Below are 26,334 nucleotides of genomic sequence, written 5' to 3'. Positions count from 1 at the left end.
GCTCAATAAAAGTTCAACCTTTAAGCATAATAGCACAAAGAGCAGCCAAGTCAAATGGTACAAGGCTTCTAGGAAATATGACGATAATGAATCATATTGCTTTACGACATTTAAGTACAGAGGACTCTAGTAAAGAAGATACTATAGATATATCATCACTTGGATCTGATGTAGCTAATACCAATGATTCTGCTCATGATATTCTTCAACAAGCAGTTCAAACAACATCACCTGATGCTATTGTTGATGCTGCATCTCGTATTGGAGAGTTTAAAGCACTTGGATTATGTAATTTTACACCTGTTGGTGGATTAGAGGCTATGTTTGAATACATTCATGTCTATAGTGGATTACCATGGTGGGGTACGATTGCAGTAGCTACAGTGATTATCCGGTCTGCACTGTTACCACTCATGATTAAGATTCAACGAAATAACGCAAAACTTATGAATATTAACCCTGAAGTGACACGTATTATGAATAATTTGAAAGAAGCACAGGCAACAGGAGACACGTTAGCTGTTAGCAAGTATTCAAGTCAAATTCAGACTCTTTTTAAAAAGAATAAATGTCACCCACTGAAATCAATGGGTTTACCTTTGATTCAAATGCCCGTTATGATTTCCTTTTTCATGGCCATTCGTGGTATGGCTGAAATTCCTGTTCCTGGATTACAAGATCAAGGTCTTTGGTGGTTTACTGATTTAGCAGCAAAGGACCCATATTATATTTTACCTGTTGTTAGTGCAGCTGGTGTTATGGCTGTTTTAGAAGCTGGAACTGAAGCAGGTGCCGCTAATCCACAAAGTAAAGGCATGAAGAACTTTTTCCGTGGTCTTTCAGTTGTCATGGTACCATTTACTGCCTGGATGCCCAGTGTAAAGTTTGTTTTATTTCTTCCATGTAGAAAAAAAAAAAAAGGCTGTATTTAAATATTTATTTTTATTAGGGTGTGTTTATATATTGGATTACATCTAATTTCTTTTCTATTGGACAAATCCTTGCCTTGAAAAATCCAACTATACGTGAATTTTTAAATATTCCAAAACTTGTCAAGAAACCTGAAGAACTTCAAAAGAATACAAAAGGATTTATGGAAAATTTTAAAGAACAATTAAAGCATCAAGATAAATTAGAAAAGGATCGTATTCTTCGTGAAAGACAACAGGCAGCAGCAGCAGCAAGAAGAGCAGCTAAGCGTAGATTCTAACTTGACACTTTATAGAAAATGTAAAATATGATAATAAAATGATTGCATGTGATTTTTAAAATATTATAGGCTAAACTTTATTTTCTCTACGAAATATTACGGTCATTCTAGATGACTATTTAGAAATAAAATAATAATAATTCTTCGGGAGGGGCAGTAAGGAATAAAGCAAATAACAGCAGTTGTTTATGATGACTATTAGTAGTTTATATGGAACGATTCAATAAACATAAACAGTACAGTGTTTATTTTTTTATTTTTTTGTAGAGATAAATTCTACTATTGTCTGCTGTTATTGTATGACTCACACAGTTTTTTGATTTATTAAAGAAAAAAAAATTTTTTTTTTCATTAATTCTATCATATTTTTTTTTATTTTTTTTCACCAACAAATGTATATATTATAATATTTATGTATTTCTTCTTTTGTATTAAAATTAATATTTCTAACATCAATTATTTTAGTAATAAATAAATAAATACTTGTTGTAAACTTTCATCATGAACGAAGAAAGGCTTCGGGGAAGATGGTTTAGTAGGTAGTAAAATTAAAAGAAAAATGCTTTCAAAGTCACCACTGAGATTGAATTGGGACTTGCTTAAAGATTTTTTTTTTTTTCCTCAAAATTTCTTTTTTTTTTTTTTTTTTTTTTTCACAAACTAAAAATCGAAACTCTCGAAGAAGAATAACAAAAAAAAGAAGAAGTACATTACAATTACTTGTTTGTAAATTCTGCACTCTCTCTCTTTTTTATTATTATTATCATTTTCATTTTTTTATATTTATATACATATTTATATTTATTTTCCTGTTTATTGGAACTGTATTTTGTAAGGAAGCAACCTTTAAACGCCTAGAGAAAAAAAAATTTTTTTTTAATATTTTTCTTCATAATACCCAACTAAAGAAAGAAAGAAAGAAAGAAAACATATACAAAATGTCTGATAACGCTATTAAAATTTTCACTGGTAACTCACATCCCGAACTTGCCAAGCTTGTTGCTAAACGTATTGGTATTGATTTGGCCAAGGCAGTTGTAATGAAATATTCTAACCAAGAAACATCTGTCACTGTGGGTGAATCCGTCCGTGATGAAGATGTATTTATTATTCAATCTGGCTGTGGTGAAATTAATGATAATTTGATGGAACTCTTAATTTTGATTAATGCCTGTAAGACAGCTTCTGCTCGTCGTATTACAGCTGTCATTCCTTGTTTCCCTTATGCTCGTCAAGATAAGAAGGATAAGAGCCGTGCTCCTATTACTGCTAAATTAACAGCTAATATGTTAACTGTAGCTGGTGCAAATCATGTCATTACTATGGATTTGCATGCTTCTCAAATTCAAGGTTTCTTCAATATTCCCGTTGATAACTTGTATTGTGAACCTTCAATGATAAAGTACATTCGTACACAAATTCCTGACTGGAAGAATGCGATTATTGTTTCTCCTGATGCTGGTGGTGCAAAACGGTAAGTTGAGAAAAGAAAAAGAAAATAGATATGTGTATTTATTTATTTATTGATTTATATAAATCTGTATATATTTATATACCCTGCTTTTATATATTTAAATACATATTAGTGCTACATCAATTGCTGATCGACTTGAACTTGATTTTGCTTTGATTCATAAGGAACGTAAGAGAGCTAATGAAGTTTCTCGTATGGTTTTAGTTGGTGATGTTGCTGGTAAAATTGCAATTTTGGTAGATGATATGGCAGATACTTGTGGTACACTTGGTTTAGCAGCAAAGACATTGGTTGAAAATGGTGCTTTAAAGGTTTATGCTATTGTAGCACATGGTATTCTTTCTGGTAAAGCAATCAAGGTCATTAATGAATCTGTTATTGAAAAACTTGTTGTTACAAATACAATTCCTCATCAAGATAAAATGGTAAATAGACTAAATGTATATAATACAAAAGCATTAGACTTATTTTTTTTTCTTTTTTTTTTTTAAAGGCTATTTGTCCTAAGCTTGATGTTATTGATATTTCACCTACTCTTGCTGAAGCTATTCGTAGAACTCATAATGGTGAATCTGTTTCCTACCTCTTCTCTCATGCTCCCGAATAAAATATAATCACCTTCTCATTCATTTATTACTTTTTTTCTTTCTTTCAACACTCTTAATATATAAAATTACATTTTCTTTAGAGAAAAAAAAAATAGCAAGAGAAAAGAAATAATGTAATAATTTTTGTTATTAAGATTTCTTTATTATATAGAATCTTTTTTTTTTTTTTTTTTTTTCATTTTACATATTTATATACTACATTCTTAAAGCGTTATAATAAAGAGAGAAAGTGTCCTTTTTCTCACATTTAAATATTCTTTGTTTTATTTTGTGGCTTGGTAATGTTTATTTATCTTTTCTTCCATATCGTATTTCTTCCATAGGTTCTTTTTGAGACCAAAAATCTCTTCTCTTATTCCAAGCGACCTCCGAGAAATCATATTGTCTATTTACAAAGAAATGAGTCACTTATTATTAAATAAATAAATAAATCACAGTGCGTATACCTCGGTCTTGAAAACGTAAATTTATCTGACTGTTTAATAGAATTTGGATCTACTCTTGGATTCCAAAAAGTGATTATATTATTCTCCTTTTTATTATCAGACATAAAATAGAAAGAGAAGAAGAAAATAAATAATATAAACAGCCTCTAATTTATATGTAGTACAGTTAAAAAATATATTTCATCATCTTATATACAAATTAATCTTTTGAAGGAACTAAAAATCCAACTAAACATTTATCTAATAAATAATCGGTATTAACCCAAGAATGAGTCGCCACTAAAGAGAGAGAATAAACTACATGTTAGTCATATCATTATTTACTTATTTTATTACAGTTTATACTTTACTAAATAATTTTGTCCCATCTCTCCCAGCACATCTCATCAAGTCTTTTACTCCACCAGGATGGAATTTAAGATAAGGTGTAATATTATAAACTTTTCCTTGAATAGCTGTCCAAGCATCCTCAGGTGTTCGATGCTCTCGAAGATCTTCTAATGTATATTTATTTAATTGCGCTACGCCCTATATTTAACATGAGTAATGTTTTCATTTAAAAAACAGTATTTTTTTTTTTTTTTTTTTTTTTTTTTTTTTTTTTTTACTCGTAAATCTTTTCCAGAAGAGCATAATTTTGCCCAATCTAAAGGTGAATGACCAGGCTCAAGTCGAACCTTCTCCCTTGTACGAGGTTGTTTTGTAGCTGCTGCGACAAGTCTTTGAGGTCCATTATGCGAAGGAAATTCGGGAACATTTAAACTTTGATCTTTTAATTATAAATTTTATTAGAGTAAAGAAATCTATTATTATTCTTATTATTTAGCTTACTTTCAGAAGTAACCAAGTTAAGCATCGGTGTATCATTGAAAGAAACCATTTCAAAAATTAAATTGTGAGTGTTTTAGTGTAAACGTTCTTTAATATAGAAAACAGAAAAAAAAAATAGATAATTATATGATCATTTGTTCCTTTTTTTTTAAAAAAAAAAAAAAAAAAAAAAAAAAAAAAAAAAAAAAAAAAAAAAAAATATACAAATATAAATAAAAATAAAATAAAATAAAGCTATTGGCGCATGCATGCATTAATAATAATAAAAATTACGACATTTTATTTAAACAACTAAAGTTTGGAAGTTTGAGGAAGGACAACAAAACCAATAACAGGAAAATGTGTGTAGGAGGTAAAGTTGTATTCTTCCTCCTGATGTTCAATGACTGTTTCACACTCGGTGCTATGAACCAAGGCACCTTTAGCAGGCATTAAACCCGAGTCTGTAGGTGATACATGAACCAGTTGGCCTAATTCAATATTTAACGAACCATCATGAATAGAATTCGTCAAGGTCCATGATTCTTCTTTAGCTATTTTGAGTGCTTCTTTAGGTTCTATCGTTTTTATTTTATCAAGATCAGCATAATGAACAGTAGCCAAGACTTTATCTAGATGAGCAGTCAAGGTAGGGACAGTAGAGTTAAACCAAGCATCCCCTACAAAATTCTTGGAAAACCATGTAGCCATAGCAAAATGAAGATCAAGTAAAGATAGAGTCTGAGTTCCTAAAGCCCAAAGCTTACCATCTTCATGATGTTCACATATAAATGCATCTATTAACTTGATTTCAGATTGAACAGCTTGAACCATATAAGGTCTAGCCAATTTAGCTTGTTCAATATTGATTGAGTTTCCAATAAATTTTGAACGATCTTGAACAAATACTTCTCCCACGACTTCCCAAGGGATTTGTGAGACGATTGACATGAAAAGCGGGCCATCTGTCCAACGAGCAAGACCTTTAATTTGGGCTTTGGTAGTTTTACCATCAGGACCCACTGGATAAAAGCTGGGTTCAGGGAATCTAATCATATTTATTTATTCCACTAAACTTGTCATCCTCATCCCACTTATTAACTTTTCCTTCCTTCCTTCCTTCCTTACCTTGCTTCTAATTCATCAAATATCAATTTTGTATCGCAGTATGTATGGTTACCAATTTGAAGAACTGGAGTTCTACGATATCCACCATCAAGGGGACGACGAAGAGGACGAGGCTCAATAGGTGAAATAAGAACTAATTTAAAATCAACTTTTTTATATTGAAGTGCCCATATAACTTTCTGACAGAAAGGAGAACTAGGATACCAGTGCTTATTGTTATTTAAAACGTGTGAATAACAGTCTCTATCTTGGAATATTTACTTATATATTTACCAAAATAACTTGGGGATTTGACATTTTATATTATTATTAAAAAAAAGAAAATGGATGCAATAGCTTTTTTTATATTTATATTTTTATTTTATTTTATTTTATTTTTTTGTCCTAGTTGCAAAATTATGCTGACCAACCAGAATTAAGTGAGATGGCAGATGGCTGGAATATGGTTCATTTCCTAAAGAAAAAAAAAAGAAAAAGAAAACGAATATAAATGTATTACAAAATTTATTATCTATTTCATCATTAAAGATGATTAATATGTATATTTGATTCTATATGATAAAATGTAAAAGAAATATAATAATGGGAAAAAATGTATATAGGAGGTGGGGGGAGAACCTGTAAATTAAAAATTATTTTACTTGCTATTAAAATTTGCAAGTAGAGAAACGAAGGAAAGTAAGTTATAATAATAATAATAATAAAGGATCTCTAACCACTATATAAATATATTATGCATGGTATATATCTTCATAGATATTGCGTAGCCACCAAAACCTATCTTTCAATGGCAATAAATTTAAAACTATAGATGCCTCTGTCATTGGTATATTAACAGAATTTAATGGTATTACGTCTGTAGTCTTCATCATGTTTGGTAAAATATCTTTACTAATATAACTTATATCTAATGAGCCGATACTAGCTGGGAACCCAAACTTACTTCGCTTTACACGAGGTGGAGGAGGTAATGAAGAGAGTATTTGTTGCTGTTGTAACGCGTTGGTTTCTTTATATGAATGTTCACTTATTGGCGAAGAGTCATAAGAAGTAAACCGAGCCAACTTATTCTCTACTATGTTGACTGTTTGACTTCCACCGTCTAATGCATCATGACTCTTTGATTTATACAAATCTTGATTACGCGCAGCTGTAGATTGGTACAGACGCTGTTGAGTTAGATAAGAAGAGGGTGCTTTAGTTCTATTTTGCTCAGCACGATATTTTTCTATTGCAATATCCGTTATATGGTACACAAAATTACAATAAATAGGGAATGGAATGCATTTAACTGATTCAGTCCATGTTTGATTAATAGCAAACCGGGTTCCAGGTGTATTGACATGTGCTCTAAATAAAATAAGTTGACATGGGCCAGCTCGTAAACTAAAAGCTGGGATATCTAATACTTCTCTATATAATTTGGCTGACAAAGACAAATGTTTACCGTAGCTAGATACGTCAATTAATTTTTTTGTAGCAGTTATAAGAGCATTTAAAAATTGATCCTTCCCTTTCTTCAAAGATGAAACTTGGGTAGGGGCTAAATCAGTATTATGCTCATATGAAAAAGAAAGAGACCCATTATGATCGACTACTATCGTCTTTGTTGATCCAAAACTCTGTTGTGGCGACACATTTGAAACATCATTTTGCTTTTCAGTTATATCTATATCATGCGAGAATATGGAATCTGTAGAATGAAGAGAGGAGATGGTTGATAAAGACTGTCCACTCAAATTCAAAAGAATATCTTTTTGCAATCTTGTTAATTCAACTGGTTTTCGTTTTGAATGCGTCTTGTAGTCATCATCATTTTCTTCTTCATCTTCTTCAAAGGTAAGTGGAACTATTGGAAACGCTAATCTTGAGCTCTTATCGATCATGATGTTTGGTATTTCATTTGGTATACCATTTTCATCTTCTATTAGGACGAAAAGACCTACAAAGACCCCTCCTTCAATATTTTCTTTTTTACTATTCAACTGGCCCTCGTGGGTTTGTAAGGAATGGATGGATGGATTATTAGGCGTGTATAGGGTAGCCGCTGCTTCTGACATTTGAAGCATATCATGAAAATAATTTAGCATATATTCAGAGGGTATCTTTAATTTTTCGCTCATTGTTTTGGCTATGAAAACCGGTTCTGCGAATCTAAATCCAACGGATAATAAATCGATCAAGTCTTTGTCTGAATAGATTTTTTTAACCAAGAATATATGTCGATCCTCTGATTCAGAGTTCTGAACTGAAAGCTTTTTACTGCTGCTACTGCTGATATTACTAGACCGAATATTAGAGGAGGAGTACTCATGAAAAACGTCAATAATGGTCATATCTTTGGATAATGATGTTGTAGATGGTGTGGAATGATGATGAGGGCCTTGCTTATTACCATTATTGTCACCTTTTGATGAATCTGTATGAGCATTACTGATTGGTATTTCTTTTGAATTATGATTTGGTAAAAGCCATGATGCCATACTGTTACTTCTTTCAATAGTGAGTTTTGTCTTTAATTCAGATGAGAAAAAGTTGCTTTTGGATATCGTGTTTGCTGTTAAAATCGAATCAAAAAGATATCCAAGATCTGATAAGGATAATAATCGAAGCTCATCTACAAATTCAGTTGCTGTCTTGATGAATGCTTTATTTGCGATTGTATAATAACTATCCGGTTCTTGAGGGCTAAGATTGACAAATGTATCATACTTTTCATCCGTAGTTTTACACCATTGGATTGAGGTTTCAAAGAGCTTGGTAAAAAGAGGATGGCTTATAGTGAATGTGTCAAAAAATTCCTGTACAACACAAATAAAACCATGTATATTATTTAAAAATGTATATAATATATGTATGTATAAGAACTATCTTACATCCGGAATATTTGTCAGGACCTCTTTCATGGGGACGATACCATCAGTTTTAACCATAATTCTTCCATTTGTATCAAAAAAGACTGTATTTAATATAAGTCGCTTACATGATTTTTTCTCACAAGGTAACTTGTTATTTTCAATTTTAGTTTTAGCAACTATGAAAAATAAAATAATACATCCTGTTACAACTATAGCAGAGACAATTCCAATTAAGGCTGCTGTTTGAAGAATGGGCGTAGGTGGACCTAAATCAGAATTCCCTGGGTAATATATTGTTCCAACCAAAGCTGTATAATGCATACCTGTCGTAATAGTAATAGAATAACGTCAATGTATAATAGGATTATCCTGTTAGTCAATGATATGCAAGAAAGGAAAAAAAAACTAATGAATTCTCTTATTCGTACCACAAACGGCAGCACCCATTAGCATTGCACAACCGAGACGTTTATACCATTGGTTCGCCCACTGTTCGCGTAGTTTAAAGAAAATAAATAGTGCCGTTGTGACTGCACAGACAGCGATTATTAAGGCCCCAATGACAAATGGAGTTTTATTTTTCATTACAAAGAAATCAACAGCAACTTGTCCTAATTTGGCAAATGTAAAATAATAAGATCAACAATAAAATGTAAGCTAAATATAAGATTTTGATAAAAAAAAAAAGTTATACATTTTTACCTAAATAATGCATAGCTACAATGCCACCCTAAAAATAAAGGAAAAAATAATTAAGAAATAATACAAATACATGAATAAATATAATTATATATATAGAATATGAATGTTTTTATCATTATTCTTTCTTCCGCTTTAACGGATTATATATTTATATATATATATTTTTGACAGATTGTATAATACATAATTAGAATATCATACCCCCGCAATAACTCCACTTAGGATGATCCTTCCGATCTTTATCTCCTCCGTAATACCAACAAACACAAATGCTAGAAACATGGTGATGATAGCAACGACTAAGCTTAAAAATGTAAAACCAGGCGAGTACGAAAGTTGATATTTATCACCACTTTCAAGTATAATTGTGAGGCTATTATTGCCAATAAAATGCATTGACCATATACCTACACCACCCATCAAAGCAGCTGCAGCAAATAACAAAAACCTATTATATACATCCATATATTTATATGCATTAATATGCTATCATATTAAGACAATTCTAAATTGTAACAAACCAATTGTAGTATCCTCTAATATGGGTTCTACGTTGTAGTAATTCTAGCGTTGTCATTGCACCAATAATTGAAATCAAATAGCTTACGAATATGATACCTCCATTATACGTTTGCACAGCTGGTATATTTGTATCCATTTAAATTTTATAATTTTAACGTACAATTGCTGTTCTCTATACTTGTTGGCGTTTCCTTTTTTTTTCCTACAAGTCCAAAAGCTATTGCTATGAAATATGAAAATAAATATTAAAATTATATAAATGTTATCAAAGAAGAAGAAGAAGAAGAAGAAGAAAAAAGAACTGTCGTTTATAGATTATATGCGGGATAAATAATTATCATGGCTATGATTATTATTACAATCAGATATTATAATTTTGTGTTGAAAATGAATCACGCCGTGTGAATTGTTACTGTTATGTTTTTTCCTTTCTTCTTTTCTTTTTAAGATAACCAAAAAAAAAAGGGGGGAGGCTCAGTATATGTAATGTTTCATTTAATGAAATAGAATAAGGCTGTGATTAATTATTTGAATAAATATAATAGTTAGTAAGCGTAATAAGCCTACTATTTCTTTAATGTCCTTAAATAGTCTTAAGAATAATTTAGTAATGGGATTTTTTTTATTTTGTTTTGGTTTTTCGAATTATATATATACTGCATAAAAACACAAGTTAACAGTTCAACTAAACTATAGTCTCCCATTCATATAGTAAATATAATCCTTTGTTTTTCGTTTTTTATCGATCGTTTTTCGTAGATCGCTTTTGAAGTTAATTTTCTTTAAATAAATATAGTTCATATTTGTACTACTTAAATCAGGGTTCGTTAAAATCTAAAGTGTTACATTAGTTACGAAATGTAATAAAAAAATTTTTATTTGCGGATAGATTTTATGATTACGTATAATAATTCTGTTATTATTATTATTATTATTTTCTTTCCTCTAAAAGAATAAACTAAATTTAATTCATTTATAAAAAGCTTCGAGTTCAAAATATTTATTGCATTGATACCAGTTTCTACAATATATAATAGATATATAAGTTATTTATTATTCCGAACTCATCATAATATTATAACGAAATACAATTATCAATCAATAAAAAAAGAGAAAAAAAAAGTATGTCATGATAATATGCAATACTAGTAGTTCATTCATATGTACCCTGCTCTTTTTGATGTCTTTTTTAAAGAAGACTATAAGGTAATAATTAGTATGAACGTAAAACATAAATAATCTTTGAGAACTTTCTTCCTTGTTGAAGTAGTACGAAATAAAATGTAGTTTAATTATCAAGCATTAGATAATTTTTTATTATAAATGAAAATCTTCGATTTGGAAGTTTTTGGAAAATATTTTTGAATCGGTTAGCTTAAAAAAATAAAATAAAATAAAATCGCTTTCTCCTCTTTTGAACTAATTTTATTGACGATCAATCTTAACCTCCTCGGCAATAATCTCCTCCAATCTGAAAGTGGTCTTAAAAAAAAATGCTATGAATAATTAATTACTTTCAAAATCATCTCATCTATTTATTTACTTTTTTTTATTATTTATTTATTTATTTATCTGACATATTCGTTGGCATGAGCGTAAATAAAATAAAATTTACCCCTGACAACGCTTTTTTCAATCTAAGACCAAATATTATTCAACATTCAAGTTTAAATAAGAAAACTATAAATTGAATATATCAAATTTCTTTTTAACAAATAGTTATATTTTAATGCACCACCAGTAGATTAGCATATAATTGGATATCTGTTATTCTTTTAGCACGTCACATGAACTTCTTTCTCCCCCAAGAAATTTATAACTTTAAAATTTCAAATCCTTTTATTTTTTTTTATTTTATTTTTTTTATTTTTTTTTTATTAAGCTGTTTGTATAAAGTACAAAATATCCCAAGCAGTGAATGCTACGACCATCAAAGATATTTGTATCTTTTCACCAGCTTCGACATTTTTTGCAAACAAAAATATCGGAGCTGGTTACAATATCAAATCATCCATCATCATCGCAGCAGATAACAGATCTTTTTCCTACTATCTCGCAGCAAGCAGTTTATGGGTTTTCAAATATTCATCGTACATTATTGCAGCAAAACAATTTTCAGGCAACAGTTCAATGGAGTATGTCTGCAAATGAGAAAACACTCCTTAAGCTGATTCAGCATCGATTTCCTATCGTTAAAGTGTTTTCTTCCCCTACACTTCATCGACGCATAGGGGTTACATCCTCTATTGGACGACAACAACAACAATTTCGTACAATGATGATGTCCTCCTCTTCTTCTGCTCCTGGAAGTGTCCCTACCACTCTATTTACAACTTGGGGATTTTCTCGTACTACTAACATAGGTCGTACTCCAGCGTTTGCTCGACAATTTTCAACTACTAAACACCCATATGCAAACCTATTTCAAAACACAGCCAATCCGATGGCAAATGGGCAAAGCAATCCAATTTTTACTCGTATCTTTTCATCTGCTGGTAATAAAATGAATCAGCAGTCAGATTTAAATGAGAAACAGCAAACGCAATCGTTTAAAACATCTTCTCTATTCTATTCCTTATCGAATTCATCTATTGATGAAGAAAGTAGCGATAGCGCATATATACAGTCTTATTATAATCGTATTTTTGCTTCTACTCAGGTTGAGGAGTGTATGATTAAGCAAGAAGAAGATGAAAATATGAAGGCAAATAATAATAATACCTCTAATTTATTGATTCAACAAAATCAGCCCGTTTCTTGTTCAACCGAAAAGACTCATTACTGTCATATGAACAATCAGCCATTATTGGAATCTATTCTTCATCATGATGACCTATCTTCATTACATAATAACGATATAACAAATAATAAGCTATATATTACTGACACTAAACATAGTGTTAAACCTAATCCGCATCATGTGGAAAAAATGAATGATCAGCTACTACCACTGACAGCGTCCATAAAAAATAAAGAAGTTCAACATGATAAATCAACATCTGTCTATATCCTAATCACCTTGGACACTTTACAATTCTTGAATAACAATCATCATGATTGGTCAACACAAAGCTTAACTAGCTCATTCATTGATGGGATAGAAGCGATGGCATATGAATATCAAATTCATATCAACTATGTATTGAAATTACTTGACAACTTGCAAAGACACGGTAAATTTCGAGTCGTTGCTCGTCAAGGTGAATTACGTATCTATTTTCCAGTGCCGTCACCTAGATCTAAAGAAAAGGCCTTTCAGTTCTTATATTCTTACAATATGATTGACCCAATCTATGAGAAACGAAAATACTTTTCAATTATTGTAGAAGATCATGAATCTCCTTCTCTGCAAGACTTTAAAGATCATTTTTATGTAGAAGATCTTTCGTCTATTACAGTTGGTCCTGATTATTTTAAAGATTTACAATTGTTTCTTGATCATACTGATTATCTTATTGAAACAAGTTCCAATTTTGCTTCAAATCATCATTCTGTCATATGAAATAACAGGATTACCTTTCCTCCCTCCTTTTCTTTTTTTTTTAATAGCAAATACTTTATTTAAATTATACAATATTACATATTTTCCGTTTTATTATTAAATAAATTTATAACAAGTATAATATCATGAGAAAAAGATATGAATAAATATTTATATATTCATATATATATAATAATAAGTTATCTAAGGTCTTGGTCTAATATTACAACCGTAACTATATCTATTAGCATAAAAGCGCAAAGAGGCTAAATAATGAAACTACATACGAATAAATATATCAGTTTTACTTTCCTTTTTTTTTTATAAAAGAAAAAATAAAACTTACAAATATACCCAAACATACAAACATATGCCATATAGCATGACTTGTTAATCCTGCTAAATCAAATTTTCCAGGATAAAATTTTTCAGGAAATCGATTTGCATCTATTATATGATATATATATATATATATTAGTTAAGAAAAGAAAAAGGACATGTACGATATATACATATATATATATATATTTATTTAAAAAAAAATAGAACTTACAAACAATAACTCCTAGGCTATACATAGCTACACTGATAGCAGCTAACTCAAAAAAATACCATGTTCTCATGAATCCATTTAAATATACTAAATGAAATACGGGTAAAGCGCTAGAAACAGCCATAGATACAAATACAACAATACGAAAAGGTCTAAACTCCTTTGTATCCCATCTTTTAAGAAAAGGTGCAAGGACACCTATTGCTCCAATAGCAGCTGTAAATAACATATATCGAGTACGTATAATGGGACGACAATAATATCCATAATATTCTGTTACAAGAACTGAGGCTGTAATCAGAAATGAAATACCCATATAATCTAAAGTTGCTGTAAATGATTTTACTTGATGATGCGCATGGCAAATAAATGTGTGATAGATGGATGAGCAAAATAAACATTTTAAGGCTGCAGCACAAAATGTTATAAAAATAATACAATCATTCAATGTAGCATCTGGAAAATGAATCTATAAATAAATAAATAAATACATGAATATATATTGTTATATTAAAATTCTTCCTTACATTAAATCCATAAATACTGAGACAAAGCATACATATAAATCCAATTAAATGACTCCATATGTTTATCGTTTCATTATGTAACATAAATATAGACCGAAGACATGCTTGACTACTTTGATAAAAACGATAACTAATAATAAGAAATATCAAAACTTTAGTGCACCATGATATGATAGTAATTAATAAAAGGGGGGAATATTCGACTAATTATGTGTGTAAGGGGTTGGGATTAAAGGAAAGAGGGAAACTAAAGCCAAAACTAAAACTAAACTATACTAAAAAAAAAAGGACAATACCCAGACAAAATATATTCATTTTCTTGCCATTCTTTGGGTAATTCATGAAATTGCAATAATCTTTGTGCTCCAACCATAGCTGCTTTTGCATTATCCCATGTGTCGTGAACTTGGTCATCCATGTATTGTATAAATCCAGTTGTATCTGCATGTTCCATTTCTTTAAACTTTTGGCTCACTGTCTCTTTTATGGATTGAGATCTTGAGCGATTTTTACATGATTGAGTCGATATTGATCTACTAGATGATACTGAAGCATTCATATCGTTTAACATTTGATGCTCCTTATGAGTCTTTGATCTCATCGTCCTGTAATATTGTTTGATCTATCTATATCAGTTATAGTAGTATTAATCTTTTTAAAATAAAATAAAATAAAATAAAATAAAAAGAAAATAAAGTTCTATTATTATTTTTTTTTTTCGTTGGTAAGATTTTATTTTATTTCTCTTTGACCCGTCCAATCAGATAATGGTACAGAAAGATAGTATTGTACACTGAAAATATTCCACTAAACGTCACAGCGTTATTAAAACATGTGGTGTCATGTACTTTCACATGGATAACTGATCTGCTTATTATATCATCGTTTATATGTATAATGTCAGGTTTATAGCTGTATATGATGAATCAAAAGACTCGTATAAAAAAAAGTACTACTACGTCAAGACAAAAGAATACTTTATATATAATTTCCTTTAATAAAGATTTAAGGTTGTATTTATCATTTAGATGTATATATTTTTTTTATGTAATATAATAAGCATGTATTGAGCATTACATTTTTTTTTCTTTAATGTATATAAAGTAAACTTATGTAATAACAACAGTAGTTAATAATCATGGTATATATACAAATATAGTAAATAAAAAGGGAGAAACTTGATCTACAACGGAATTCAAAAATGAAGGCACAAATACATTTTAATGAAATTTAAACCCAATGAGCACACTACTGATAAACCATATTAAAATTATCTGGAAAAGTTTTTAAAAGAAATTATCCTTTAATAGATCAAGCACTTCAGTCGTATGTTTTTTTCTTGTGCCAAGGTACACAACATGCTAGGTAATAAATGCTTAATATTTTATTAAATAGAGATAAAAAATAAAATAGAAAAGAAAAAAATACAAAAAGATTAGAAAAAAAATAAAAATAAAAACCCCTCTGAAACTTCCCAAGTTATAAAAGAGATCAGGTAAAAAATAAACTCAATTATTTTGTAAACTGTCATATGCTCAGTGTATAGTAAACAAAGGAAGTATGTATTAGATACTATTTTTTTTTATAAAGATAATTTGAAAATTCCAGTTATAGCCTTTGGGAATAGAATGTCTAATAAAGATACTGTCAAGTTTAAAACTGTTTAAATAGGAGTTACCAACATATTGTGGAAAGATGTGTTGAATGGATAAAGATGTAGTGATTTAGTTGTAGTCACTATAAATAAATGTAGAATTACTAAATTAATTCAGTATTCCTGCTCTGTTAACACTAATTTAACACATTTGCTTGTATAAGAAAAATAGACCTATTATTCATCATGCTTTGAAAGGAATTCTTTATCTACAAAAATAAGCTAGTATGATGTCTTCTTAGCTTGTCAAAGTTGCAGAATGCTGTGTCAACGTGATTAAAATGCTGCGAAAAAATAGCTATCAAACCTCTAACGAGATAATACCTGGTCAAGATCACCCTTCTACATTCTCTCATCAAAAAACAACAATATCACCGTCTCAAGCATGTTTTTTCCTAGCAGAAAATTCTGATTTTTATAGGTGAACATGTCTAAAAACTAGTTTTATTTCATCTAATTCTATTTATGCTTCTATTTAAATTTATAGTGTTTGTTTATTCATGTATTATTATTTTTTTTTAACTAATGTCAGTTTTGCTCAAAAATGCTGTAATTTGTAAAGATTTGAACGTCTTCTTTCCGATCATTTTTATGCTCAAATTGTCCAATTCCAACTTGAATATAGTCTAGCTGTCAGTTTTATCTTTACTGCTCTCCTAAAAAAGCTTGAATCTTGTCAAAATCACTGTTTTGGACATATTTTTGGTGGTGGCTCTTATCTGGTCCACTAGCCCACAATGAAAGAGCGAGTCTACCTGTATACAAGCAAAACCTCTATTTCATTCCTTAAGCCTCCCAGATGATATGCTATTGATCAAATTCATGTCCTTTTTTTTTTTTTTTTTACGTATTCCAGTCAATAACTCTCAATGGTATAAACTTTCCAAATACATATTATGTCAATTCTGTACAGCCAATGCTGATAATATCGGCTGTAGTACATTTCAATTTTTTTTTGTCGAAATTTCCTAGATGACCAGCTTGATAGACGATTCCACTTGTCTCATTCGGTTCTTTTACCCACCTGTCATTCACCATTGATCCTGTCCTTTGGTTATCTATGGCTCGGGCTAAATATAATTGTGTTTTACACTAGCATCTTAGTTAGTTGCTTGGTGGTATCCCAAAATCTTGTATCTTTCATCCAAATGATAAGCATATTTGGTCTCATGTTACTGTCTATCTGGATATACACCACCGATTACAAATACCTAGCACCGTGGCCGATTTTTTTATAATTTGTCACCTTCCTAACAAACATAGAGAAGCTATTTATCGTATGAAACAATTTCTCTACTCCTGTATGAATTACTTGCTGGGTCTACGTTATATTGCATACTTATTTTTGAAGAACATGATTACCTTCACCATGGTAACTCCTTTCTTCTCTTTGTATTAGCTTGACCGAATAGTTATGTAGTAATTAATCTAGTATTTGAAAACATAGTTCTCCCTTCGTTACCTTTCCTCTCCTCCTTGACTATTAAAAGGTTTTTATTTTATTATGTACTCAAATGGGTTTTATGAATGTTATTTAAACGTAATTTGTAAATAAGTTTGAGATTGAATATTCTGTAAAGTTACTAAAATAATAAGTTACTTATGGTGGTTTAAATTACTAGTACTTGATTCTATATACTATATGCATAACTAGAGTTAACTTTCATCTAAAGTATTATTCCACCATAATTGTATTTGCTCTAGAAAATAAAAAGGACCAGATCTAACATATTTCTGATTATTTTTAATATGAGATTGTAGACTAAAGCTTAAATAATAAAAAAAGAATAATCCCCCAACGCGTATGCGTATTCGCTTTTAATTTATAACTGTGATAAAAGAACTATAAAATAACAAAAACTATCTTCGTGTTATATGCATACATTACTTTTTTGTGCAATAGGATAGCATCTTATTCTATATTTTATATATTGACTCAGTTATTGGCTGACTAAGAAATTGCATGATTATAAGACTCTTCTATATCGAATAGTTAAAAGACAATATTGAGCTTTAAAATTTATGTGTCATCTGGAATAGCTATTATATTATTAATGAATATATTCTTTTTTTCTTTTAAAAAAAAATCTATGTAAGAAAAAAAGATAGATATGGCTTATGCCTGTCGTATTTAGCCTTAATTCTGAGTCATATTGAGTTAGATTACACTTACTTTGATATACAAATATATAAAGAAGATTATAATTAGTAGTAATAGTTACTTGCATGTTGTACAATTGACATTACTTGGGCTGCTTTGTTTTAATATCATGACACATTATAGCTATCTTATTGGCATTTATCGTTATTTATTTTTTTATTACATACATGGTGTGACCTATAAATCTTCCTATTATCCTTTTTTGATATTAATGAAGGATCTCAAGGAGACACATTTCCGATTTTTTCGTCTTATCTTCTAATACTAAATATTTACGTCAATTATCATAATGTCTTTTTTTTTTCTTTATAATCAGACTTTGAAAGATAACAAATATTTATATATATATATATATATATATGATGATAAGATATTTTAACAAACGCTATTAAATAAAGTTAAATACTATGAAAGTGAATGTGTTTGTTCTGATTACTACAAACTGTTGTATCGTAGTTGTAATATCTAAAACATTCTCAAAAAAAAACAAGCGATATATACGGAGATAGAAAAAGGCTACTCTTCTCCCCCAAACAATCTTTAATTCACATCCTAATATTCCAAGAAGTAAATCGAGACACAGTTCAAATTTATTTATTTTATAATATCAATATGAAAAAAGGGGAATATATGTACATAAACAATATGCTGAATATAATACTAGCTATGTTAAAATCGAAGGAATATAAGTGTATATATATATATATATATATATGTATGTATAAAGATATTAGAAAAGAGATGTTGCAAAGACTTGAGAAAAAAAAAAGACCACCCCTCTGATTTACTCAAAAGACCAGGTAACGTCAACTCTACCGGTTTTCTTCTTGGCAATCTTTTCGAAAGCCTTCGGTGAAAGATCAATATGATTCTTGCTGCATCCAGCACAAGTATCAACAACCTTAACTCTGACAGAACCTTTAGGGCCCTTTACTCTAATCTTCTTGCCGCAGGGCTTACCATGACCTTTAGGCATACGCTTATGGGAAAGTGCGACAACTAAATCGTTATTGTTATATTTACCACCACAAGAAGGTTTACCAGATTTTTTAACAGAATAAAATGTAGCATGACCAGAATAAGACCCACGTTTTTCGATAACAGCAGCCTGAGTGATAGTGAAGAAAGCCAATAAAGCGGCTATAATCATAAAGATAGAAGTAATACGAAGCATTTTAAATGTAAAGTAAATATTTCTTAATTAATGCAGTACGGCCAGCGTTTTTTTTTTTTTTTTTTTTTTTTTTTTTTTTGTTGTTGTATGAAAAAAAAAAGAGAAAAGAAACGAATTAAATATGAAAAGATATGAGATAGAATGAAAATTTATGTCCTATATTTATATGAAAAAAAAAACCATCTTTTATCTTCCTCTCCCTTCCTCTTCTTCTTTAATAAGGTACAATACGTGTTTCTAAGTGAATCGGAGATAAGCCCATTATATATTATAGCAAAGAAGGGCCCGTAACTTTTTTTTTTATTATTATTACTCAACAAATATTCGGATCATCAATTCTTACTGTAATTTTTAGGGTGTCTATCAAATATTGTTTGTATTTTTACGCTGCAATAAATAATGAGTATCATTAAAAAAGTTATCTGAATGACATTTTGTTAGTTGTTATGTAATGCTAAGTATTGAGCTTGTTAGAATATATACATTTATATAAGAAGAAAAATAAAATAGGTCAGTGTATATGTATTATTGTTTTCAAAGTTTATCTTATTTTGATATCAAGTGAGACAAGCAGCAGTATCTTACTGTATAATACAATCATAATGATGATAATCGAAGAAGGTTTCTGTAACTTTTTTTTTCATCATTTATTAGGTTTTAAACCCTATTTCTTATGAATTTACTATAAGAGCAATAATTAAGAGACTACCTTACTCACGTTCTCTCTTTCCTTAAGTTGTAGTCGATGTAAACATTTCTCTTCGTGATAAAGAAAAGCTTAAATTTACTTTTTTGGTAATAACTGAAACCCCATTTCTCGGACTTGAAAACTTACATTTCTTATTATTATTGAAGATCATCTTAAAATATGTGGGTCAGGAATATATGTATGAGAATATTTTGTATTTGAAACATCTTCGTAATAGAAGAGATTGTATATATCTCTTATTTCATCCAGCTCCTTTTTTTTCTTCTTTTGAATTCATATACAAGCTAATACATTCAGATTATATTGTTATTTTTGTATTTTTGCATTTTTGTATTTTTTTTATTACATTTCTGTGATATGCAGAAAGACTAATTTTTTTTTTAACGGCTGCTGTCATTTTTAAAGTCAGAAAAAAAAAAGTAATTTTGACTTTATGGTTTATTATTTTGATTTTTCAAGTGAAAAGACAAAAGATCAGCAAATTGAATGTATTTGTTGGTCTGTTTCTTCGGGGGACGGGGAGAATGGAGAGGACGTATGTTATCAATCAAAATGCAGAATAGGCTATAAACAAATGTTAGGTATCCCCGACCATTAACAAATTAATTTAACACCAAAACTATTGTATTATGTGTTTGGAGAAACTGCTGTCAAGGATTAACAATAAGAAATAGACAACAATTATTTAATTCATATGGTCTCAAGTAATTTCATTCAATTTTATTAAATAATTGATGGAATCATATCATAAAAAAATAGACACACACACACACACAAAAAAAAAAAACGCGTCAAAAAAAGATGGAATTAAAGTTTTATTTACTTTATTTGAATTATAATCATTAAATTTTAATCATAATAGATTCCCCCCTTTTTTTTAGTCTTAAGTTTTACTTAGTTGAAAAAAAAAAAGAATAATATCGAATATTTGAAAATTGTGTGTGCATATTGCGCCGTTATAAAAAAAAAAGCATATTATTGATGCTAGGTTAATGTTACTGTTATATGGCTAAATACGTCATACTCTAAAGCATCCTATGATATAAAATAGTTGGAATGTATAGCTTTACCTGCTTATATAAACAGAAAGCACACATGCATTTATACATGAGGTATATAGTTTGACTGTAAAGTTATCAGTCACATCATTGCCTACTATCTGTTATATTATTGTATGTTTCATATCTATACTAATATATGCAACATTATATTATAGCAATTTTTTGAGCTATACCCAATCAATATTTGAAGATAGACCTGTTTGATTTATGATAAAGAAGCATTATCTTCTTTATAAAAAAAAAAAGTAAGAAAGTTTCAGTTCTAAAAATAAGATGTAAATCTTTTAGTCTAGAACTAATGACAAATGTAAAAGAATTATACGTTGTATTGTATGGATATTAGAAATGACTATCTTATAGATATGTTTAGATAAAAGAAAAGGCAATGATAATATAATAATTTAAAGAACAATAAATTACTTCAAAACTAGTAATCAGTGTTAATATAAGTTATTTTATTTTTAAATCAACAAAGCCTATGTTTTCTATTCTATATTCATATGCCATATTTTTAACCTTGTAGACGTAAACTGCTAATCGTTGAATATTCGCCTTTTAATTTTTTATTCTACTAATTCAAAGTTGAAAGCTGCTTAAACATAGTTTTCAAAAAAAAAAAAAAAAAAAAAGATGATATAATGAAAATATCAACTGTAAAAATATTCCCCTTAAAGTTTTAAATCGAATCTTTATTCAGAATGAATACCTTAGCTAAGGATTAGTCAAAAAGAATCAGGATATGATACATTTTGGAATACATGAGAGATTTGCAGCCAGTTTGATGAGTCAACTGAATACGATTCAATGGAATATATACCTGTGATGAGTTTTATAACATATCTTCAGCTACAATTGCTTTATACCATCTCGACAGAACTTTATTTGTTGAAATCCATTAAAATATATTTATCATATTATAGAAGTATCTTTTACACTTTTTCTAACTTTTAAATGTTCTTTATTCATATTTTATTTTTACTTTATAATTAAAAGTAAAATAAAAGATAGATAACGAAGACTACTAAGGAGGACAATTATATTTGGACTTTTTTGTTTAAACAGTCATAAAAAAAGAACTTGTTATATGAATATTATAGAAATCAAATGAAAAGAGTCAATGTAAATAAATAAATCTTCATTATAAAGATAATAGTTTGATTTCTACATAGTCTTGTACATGAAAAACTAAATATTTGTAATAATATTCAAGGTATAGCAGTATTTTTACCAATAGAATTAAAAGATATAGCGCTAAATACGAAATTTATTATTACCAAGTATTTTTTTTTTTTTTTTTTTTTTTTTTTTTGTTTTCGAGTAGCATATACAGTACTGCAAAACTTGGGGATCTTGTAGGCCAATAATGACCTTGATAAATTTAAATTGTACCTTTCTTTATAAATCGCATAAAATATTCAAAGAAAGTTAAGAATAGTTAGCTTTTGAGGTCTCTTGCAGTTATGCTACTCCTAATAGTAAATGTGAATTTTGACACCACATCTCAATTTCCAATTATCTTCCGAACGATAGTCAACAGCAAACTAAATACCGAAAAGCCTTTTTGTAGACAACATTCAGGCTACTAGGTGTCAGTTGAATCATTTATGAAAGCCTGAAATTAGGAACAACTTAAAGTATTCATAGAATACTATAGAAATGGCATATTAAATTAATATTGATAATGACCAATTTCTATTAATTAAGTAATATTGAACGATACAATATTAAAAAAAAAGTCAAAAAAAAGCAAATCTATTAAAGCTACTCTTTATTATTTGGTGTAATCTGTATATTTATTATTAGCAATAACTAAATAGTAATGATTCAGTTGGCTTTCTACCTAATGCTTCCATTATCTCTCATAGCTTATTATATAGAAGAAAACTGTTCATTGTAAACAAATGCATTTTTAGTTTCAAATGCTTAAAATAGTTCAAGACTCCTCCTTTCTTCCCTTTTGAATAAAAACCTTTTAGCTATTCTTTTTTTATTTTATTTTTTTATTATTGAAAAACTGGTTCATTAGATAAGAATATAATTACATTTATCATACCATATTCTCTTCCAATTCCAAGGTAGATAGTTCGCCAACCACATAATATATATCCATTGATTTTTTCTTACTTATTTTACTTTGTTTTTTACCCTTTCAACAGTAAATTACTTTTTTATTTTTTTTTTATTTTTGCCTCCTTAATCATGTTAATTAAAAAGCAAAGTTCTTGGATACATTTGAATTTTTTCGGCTTACATGTGCCGTTATTTAGCCTGAAATAAATAAAAAATGTTTAATAGTTCTATTTTTATAAAAAAATAAATAAAAATCAGAATTTTTTATTTGTCAAAAAAAAAAAAAAAAAAAAAAAAAAATTAAAAAATAAACTCTATTTGTGTCCATGTATATTTTGTATCTTTTTCTTTTTATCACTGTAAAATGATGAATTTTCTTGGCTTTAGGTAAAGAAGCAAGGAAGACAGTAATAGTGTAAATACAAGTAAAATATTAACCCTTCTTCTTCTCCCCCTTCTCTCTCTCTCTTTTTTTTTCTCTCCTCTCTTAACACATATAATAATTAGCTTTGGTAAAAAGGGAAATAAGACATCAAAACATAAATCAGCATCTTCGTCATCGTCATCTTTAGCAACCAACAATAGTAATTATTCACAGCATCAACCAAAACCATTATATTTATCTCACTTTAATGTAAATAATATGCTTGTGAGGGGCAATTTTAAGACCATTACGGAATTACCGAGATATGTTGACATTAATGAATGGCTAGCATTTCATGGTATATAATAGTAAAGCATTTTTCTTTTCTTTTTTTCTTCATTTATATTCATTAATTAGATGTTCATAGCATTTGAATTCTTTAATCATATAAACTTATTTTATGGATCTATTACCTATTTTTGTACTTCTCAGACATGTCCAACAATGTCTGCTGGTCCAGGGTAAATACATAACATATATAAAAGTTACGCATAAAAAAAAATCTATCATGAGTATAGCATACTGATATCAATATATGTGTATATATGTACAGCATTGAATATACATGGTCAGATTCTATATCAAAAAAAGTGAGATTACCAGCTCCTCAATACATTGATTATATGACAAGCAGTTTACAAAGTATTCTGGATGATGAATCCGTTTTTCCAACCAAAGCAGGTAATTATTTTTTTTTTTTATGTTTCTATTACATAATATAACCATGACAACTAAATTGCTACTTTTGTTAATATCATTAAGGGTCCGATTTTCCACGTGAATTACCTTCGATTGTGAAAAAAATGTTTAGTCAAATGTTTAAATTGTTTGCACATATTTATCATGAGCATTATGATAAAGTATTATGTCTAAATGAAGACCCACATTTCAATTCTCTTTTTGCTCATTTTATATCTTTTGCAAGGGAATTTGATTTACTTGATAAAAAGGAAGTCCAGCCTTTAAGTGAGCTTATTGATATTATGTTGAAGAATGGTGTCATTTGTTAATAAATAAACCCTTTTATTTTTTTTGTTTTTATTTTATTTTTTTTTTTTTTTTATGTGTAATAAGCTAAATTTCTATATTTTATTATTACAAGTAATATATTTTATACTGTCTCTTTAAACATAAAATATAATATATACATACATACATACATACATACATACATACATACATATATATATAAAGTATGAATTTAAAGATGAGAAAAGTATCAGAAGTCTATATTGCATATTAAGAAATGCACTTGATATATGCTTTGTATAACAGTTACTGACTATGAATTGTATTGTTTATAACACGAGTATACGAACAAAGTTTATTAAAGTATTGAAGCTTCTTGACATAATAGGTAAAAGTGTCATTAGGATAATTACCTTATTTTTTTTTTATATATATATAAATATGCATATACAACTCATTGTTATCATAAATAATATTATATATCTGGTCTGTAGTAAAATGCTTTATATTTCAAGTTCTTTAAGTAGTTACAAATATATTCCATATTTTTATGTTCAAAACCTTAATTATCTTTATTATTCTTTTGGAGAAAGAGCCATGACTTTTATGATGATTATGATTATTACCATTTAGTGTTCCCCTTCCCCTACTGTATATCTTTCTCAAGGGGCCGTAATTATATAAATACAAATATGTATACATATAGACATCTATATACACATCTATATACACATATATATAACAAAAAAAAAAAAAAAAAAAAAACGGACTTATTAATTTTGATAATATACAATATAAAATATAATGAAATAGACATGCATTTAAGGCAATGAGGTAGTTTTTTACCATGATAGCCAGGCCCAAGAAGTAGAAGAAGTAGAAGAAGTTGAGTTAGTGATAGGAAATTTTGTGCATTGGGAGTTATTCTTATGGTTCGACAATAAATCACACATATTAGTGATGCTATTATCAACTTTATTAGTTGAATTTGTTTGCTTCTGATAGTTCGTATATTGATATTTGGTAGTGGGATTGTCTTTATAACGAGGCGTTTCTTTATAGGCTATTGCAACTTTTAAACCTGCTGTAACCAACATATAAAAGCCCTCCGTTAAGAATTCATGTACATGATAACGTTCATCAGCTTCTAAACCAAATTTGATACATTGAATACTAGCATCTTGAGCTTTCTCCAAAATATGATATTGGGTATCAATCCATAAGAATAGTTGAATTATATAACCAAATATAAACGAAATTAAATCTGTTTATTGTTTGTTATTAGAATTTATCCGAGATAATGCTATGATTTTTTTTTTTTGGTACTTACCTGGAAGAGGGCTTTGCTTTATTAAAATAGCGCAAGTAACAATAACATTAATTATGTATTGCCCAAAACGTTTAAAACGTGTCATAGAATCTTCTCTTTCATCCATATATACTGTAGATAGATTATTGGAAGAAAACTTGGACATCTCCTTTGAGTCATTTGCAGTTGTTGATACTGTTGCTTGATAAGCTTTGTTAGTGACTGAATTTATAGTAGATGCTATACGAGATAAAATAATAAATGAACTTGATATTAATTTGGTATTATTTTCTTCATTATTTATTATTGTGTGTTGTTGTTCCTTCTTCTTCTGTGAAGCAACCAAGTTCAATATACCAACTCTTTCTTCAACTTCTTGAAGTTTTTCTCGAATAGTTATCTTTGTACTCAAGTCTGTTTTATCTAAAAATAAATAAATCAATGAACATATATGGATAGGAAAAAAAAATGGTAACATCTTATT

General features: G+C 28.8%; 10 protein-coding genes across 10 annotated transcripts; 4 read left to right on the top strand and 6 right to left on the bottom strand.

Annotated features, from left to right (window-relative positions):
• Positions 1–86: 86 nt before the first annotated feature.
• On the top strand, positions 87–1,210 carry BX663DRAFT_434619 (60Kd inner membrane protein-domain-containing protein; the record flags this gene model as incomplete). Its single annotated transcript, XM_051523075.1, has 2 exons — positions 87–878; positions 950–1,210. The coding sequence occupies 2 exons, from the start codon at positions 87–89 to the stop codon at positions 1,208–1,210; spliced, it is 1,053 nt and encodes a 350-aa protein (XP_051382817.1).
• Positions 1,211–1,852: 642 nt separating this feature from the next.
• BX663DRAFT_508579 (ribose-phosphate pyrophosphokinase 3) lies at positions 1,853–3,468 on the top strand. Its single transcript, XM_051527505.1, has 4 exons — positions 1,853–2,041; positions 2,119–2,684; positions 2,797–3,109; positions 3,178–3,468. The coding sequence occupies exons 2-4, from the start codon at positions 2,149–2,151 to the stop codon at positions 3,289–3,291; spliced, it is 963 nt and encodes a 320-aa protein (XP_051382816.1). The 5' UTR covers positions 1,853–2,041; positions 2,119–2,148; the 3' UTR covers positions 3,292–3,468.
• Positions 3,458–4,709, bottom strand: BX663DRAFT_508572 (cytochrome b5-like heme/steroid binding domain-containing protein). The gene is made up of 5 exons (XM_051527504.1): positions 4,570–4,709; positions 4,347–4,507; positions 4,089–4,266; positions 3,739–4,017; positions 3,458–3,677 (listed from the first exon to the last, which is right to left on the bottom strand). The coding sequence occupies exons 1-4, from the start codon at positions 4,616–4,618 to the stop codon at positions 3,938–3,940; spliced, it is 468 nt and encodes a 155-aa protein (XP_051382815.1). The 5' UTR covers positions 4,619–4,709; the 3' UTR covers positions 3,458–3,677; positions 3,739–3,937.
• Positions 4,710–4,817: 108 nt separating this feature from the next.
• Positions 4,818–5,985, bottom strand: BX663DRAFT_508569 (uncharacterized protein). The gene is made up of 3 exons (XM_051527503.1): positions 5,950–5,985; positions 5,677–5,885; positions 4,818–5,596 (listed from the first exon to the last, which is right to left on the bottom strand). The coding sequence occupies exons 1-3, from the start codon at positions 5,971–5,973 to the stop codon at positions 4,861–4,863; spliced, it is 969 nt and encodes a 322-aa protein (XP_051382814.1). The 5' UTR covers positions 5,974–5,985; the 3' UTR covers positions 4,818–4,860.
• Positions 5,986–6,262: 277 nt separating this feature from the next.
• BX663DRAFT_508567 (uncharacterized protein) lies at positions 6,263–10,015 on the bottom strand. Its single transcript, XM_051527502.1, has 6 exons — positions 9,758–10,015; positions 9,438–9,684; positions 9,237–9,264; positions 8,963–9,145; positions 8,553–8,857; positions 6,263–8,477 (listed from the first exon to the last, which is right to left on the bottom strand). Exons 1-6 carry the CDS (start codon positions 9,892–9,894, stop codon positions 6,408–6,410), a joined length of 2,970 nt encoding a protein of 989 aa, XP_051382813.1. The 5' UTR covers positions 9,895–10,015; the 3' UTR covers positions 6,263–6,407.
• A 1,557-nt stretch (positions 10,016–11,572) lies between these two features.
• Positions 11,573–13,407, top strand: BX663DRAFT_508565 (uncharacterized protein). Its single transcript, XM_051527501.1, has one exon. It carries the CDS (start codon positions 11,677–11,679, stop codon positions 13,258–13,260), a length of 1,584 nt encoding a protein of 527 aa, XP_051382812.1. The 5' UTR covers positions 11,573–11,676; the 3' UTR covers positions 13,261–13,407.
• A 36-nt stretch (positions 13,408–13,443) lies between these two features.
• Positions 13,444–14,995, bottom strand: BX663DRAFT_472350 (hemolysin-III related-domain-containing protein; the record flags this gene model as incomplete). The annotated part of the gene is made up of 5 exons (XM_051524172.1): positions 14,616–14,995; positions 14,320–14,449; positions 13,793–14,261; positions 13,586–13,686; positions 13,444–13,518 (listed from the first exon to the last, which is right to left on the bottom strand). The coding sequence occupies exons 1-5, from the start codon at positions 14,918–14,920 to the stop codon at positions 13,444–13,446; spliced, it is 1,080 nt and encodes a 359-aa protein (XP_051382811.1). The 5' UTR covers positions 14,921–14,995.
• Positions 14,996–18,766: 3,771 nt separating this feature from the next.
• On the bottom strand, positions 18,767–19,378 carry BX663DRAFT_508563 (RlpA-like double-psi beta-barrel-protein domain-containing protein-containing protein). The gene has a single exon (XM_051527500.1). The coding sequence runs from the start codon at positions 19,306–19,308 to the stop codon at positions 18,919–18,921; it is 390 nt and encodes a 129-aa protein (XP_051382810.1). The 5' UTR covers positions 19,309–19,378; the 3' UTR covers positions 18,767–18,918.
• Positions 19,379–23,547: 4,169 nt separating this feature from the next.
• BX663DRAFT_508551 (Mob1/phocein) lies at positions 23,548–24,613 on the top strand. Its single transcript, XM_051527499.1, has 4 exons — positions 23,548–23,870; positions 23,940–24,033; positions 24,126–24,253; positions 24,335–24,613. The coding sequence occupies exons 1-4, from the start codon at positions 23,792–23,794 to the stop codon at positions 24,580–24,582; spliced, it is 549 nt and encodes a 182-aa protein (XP_051382809.1). The 5' UTR covers positions 23,548–23,791; the 3' UTR covers positions 24,583–24,613.
• A 421-nt stretch (positions 24,614–25,034) lies between these two features.
• On the bottom strand, positions 25,035–26,334 carry BX663DRAFT_52338 (uncharacterized protein). Its single transcript, XM_051529512.1, has 3 exons — positions 26,208–26,334; positions 25,872–26,090; positions 25,035–25,805 (listed from the first exon to the last, which is right to left on the bottom strand). Exons 1-3 carry the CDS (start codon positions 26,326–26,328, stop codon positions 25,384–25,386), a joined length of 762 nt encoding a protein of 253 aa, XP_051382808.1. The 5' UTR covers positions 26,329–26,334; the 3' UTR covers positions 25,035–25,383.

Source organism: Cokeromyces recurvatus (genome assembly GCF_025118155.1).
Source record: "Cokeromyces recurvatus strain NRRL 2243 chromosome Unknown BX663scaffold_12, whole genome shotgun sequence".
In the NCBI taxonomy this organism is placed as follows: Eukaryota; Fungi; Mucoromycota; class Mucoromycetes; order Mucorales; family Mucoraceae; genus Cokeromyces; species Cokeromyces recurvatus.
This window is presented reverse-complemented; position numbering and strand designations above follow the sequence as displayed.

What these genes read in the sequence shown, in the direction of transcription:
- BX663DRAFT_508579 (XM_051527505.1), top strand. Translation starts at nt 2,149, where the DNA reads ATGTCTGATAACGCTATTAAAATTTTCACTGGTAACTCACATCCCGAA. An exon ending in GATGCTGGTGGTGCAAAACG is followed by an intron (nt 2,685 to 2,796) that starts GTAAGTTGAGAA and finishes AATACATATTAG; the next exon opens with TGCTACATCAATTGCTGATC. An exon ending in TTCCTCATCAAGATAAAATG is followed by an intron (nt 3,110 to 3,177) that starts GTAAATAGACTA and finishes TTTTTTTTAAAG; the next exon opens with GCTATTTGTCCTAAGCTTGA.
- BX663DRAFT_508572 (XM_051527504.1), bottom strand. Translation starts at nt 4,618, where the DNA reads ATGGTTTCTTTCAATGATACACCGATGCTTAACTTGGTTACTTCTGAA. An exon ending in TAACTTGGTTACTTCTGAAA is followed by an intron (nt 4,508 to 4,569) that starts GTAAGCTAAATA and finishes TATAATTAAAAG; the next exon opens with ATCAAAGTTTAAATGTTCCC. An exon ending in CTTCTGGAAAAGATTTACGA is followed by an intron (nt 4,267 to 4,346) that starts GTAAAAAAAAAA and finishes TGTTAAATATAG; the next exon opens with GGCGTAGCGCAATTAAATAA.
- BX663DRAFT_508569 (XM_051527503.1), bottom strand. Translation starts at nt 5,973, where the DNA reads ATGTCAAATCCCCAAGTTATTTTG. An exon ending in CAAATCCCCAAGTTATTTTG is followed by an intron (nt 5,886 to 5,949) that starts GTAAATATATAA and finishes AATAACAATAAG; the next exon opens with CACTGGTATCCTAGTTCTCC. An exon ending in TTTGATGAATTAGAAGCAAG is followed by an intron (nt 5,597 to 5,676) that starts GTAAGGAAGGAA and finishes AAATATGATTAG; the next exon opens with ATTCCCTGAACCCAGCTTTT.
- BX663DRAFT_508567 (XM_051527502.1), bottom strand. Translation starts at nt 9,894, where the DNA reads ATGGATACAAATATACCAGCTGTGCAAACGTATAATGGAGGTATCATA. An exon ending in TGTAGCTATGCATTATTTAG is followed by an intron (nt 9,146 to 9,236) that starts GTAAAAATGTAT and finishes TTGCCAAATTAG; the next exon opens with GACAAGTTGCTGTTGATTTC. An exon ending in AATGGGTGCTGCCGTTTGTG is followed by an intron (nt 8,858 to 8,962) that starts GTACGAATAAGA and finishes CTATTACGACAG; the next exon opens with GTATGCATTATACAGCTTTG.
- BX663DRAFT_508565 (XM_051527501.1), top strand. Translation starts at nt 11,677, where the DNA reads ATGCTACGACCATCAAAGATATTTGTATCTTTTCACCAGCTTCGACAT.
- BX663DRAFT_508563 (XM_051527500.1), bottom strand. Translation starts at nt 19,308, where the DNA reads ATGCTTCGTATTACTTCTATCTTTATGATTATAGCCGCTTTATTGGCT.
- BX663DRAFT_508551 (XM_051527499.1), top strand. Translation starts at nt 23,792, where the DNA reads ATGCTTGTGAGGGGCAATTTTAAGACCATTACGGAATTACCGAGATAT. An exon ending in ACAATGTCTGCTGGTCCAGG is followed by an intron (nt 24,034 to 24,125) that starts GTAAATACATAA and finishes ATATATGTACAG; the next exon opens with CATTGAATATACATGGTCAG. An exon ending in CGTTTTTCCAACCAAAGCAG is followed by an intron (nt 24,254 to 24,334) that starts GTAATTATTTTT and finishes AATATCATTAAG; the next exon opens with GGTCCGATTTTCCACGTGAA.
- BX663DRAFT_52338 (XM_051529512.1), bottom strand. Translation starts at nt 26,328, where the DNA reads ATGTTACCATTTTTTTTTCCTATCCATATATGTTCATTGATTTATTTA. An exon ending in AGAAGTTGAAGAAAGAGTTG is followed by an intron (nt 26,091 to 26,207) that starts GTATATTGAACT and finishes TATCTCGTATAG; the next exon opens with CATCTACTATAAATTCAGTC. An exon ending in AAAGCAAAGCCCTCTTCCAG is followed by an intron (nt 25,806 to 25,871) that starts GTAAGTACCAAA and finishes AACAATAAACAG; the next exon opens with ATTTAATTTCGTTTATATTT.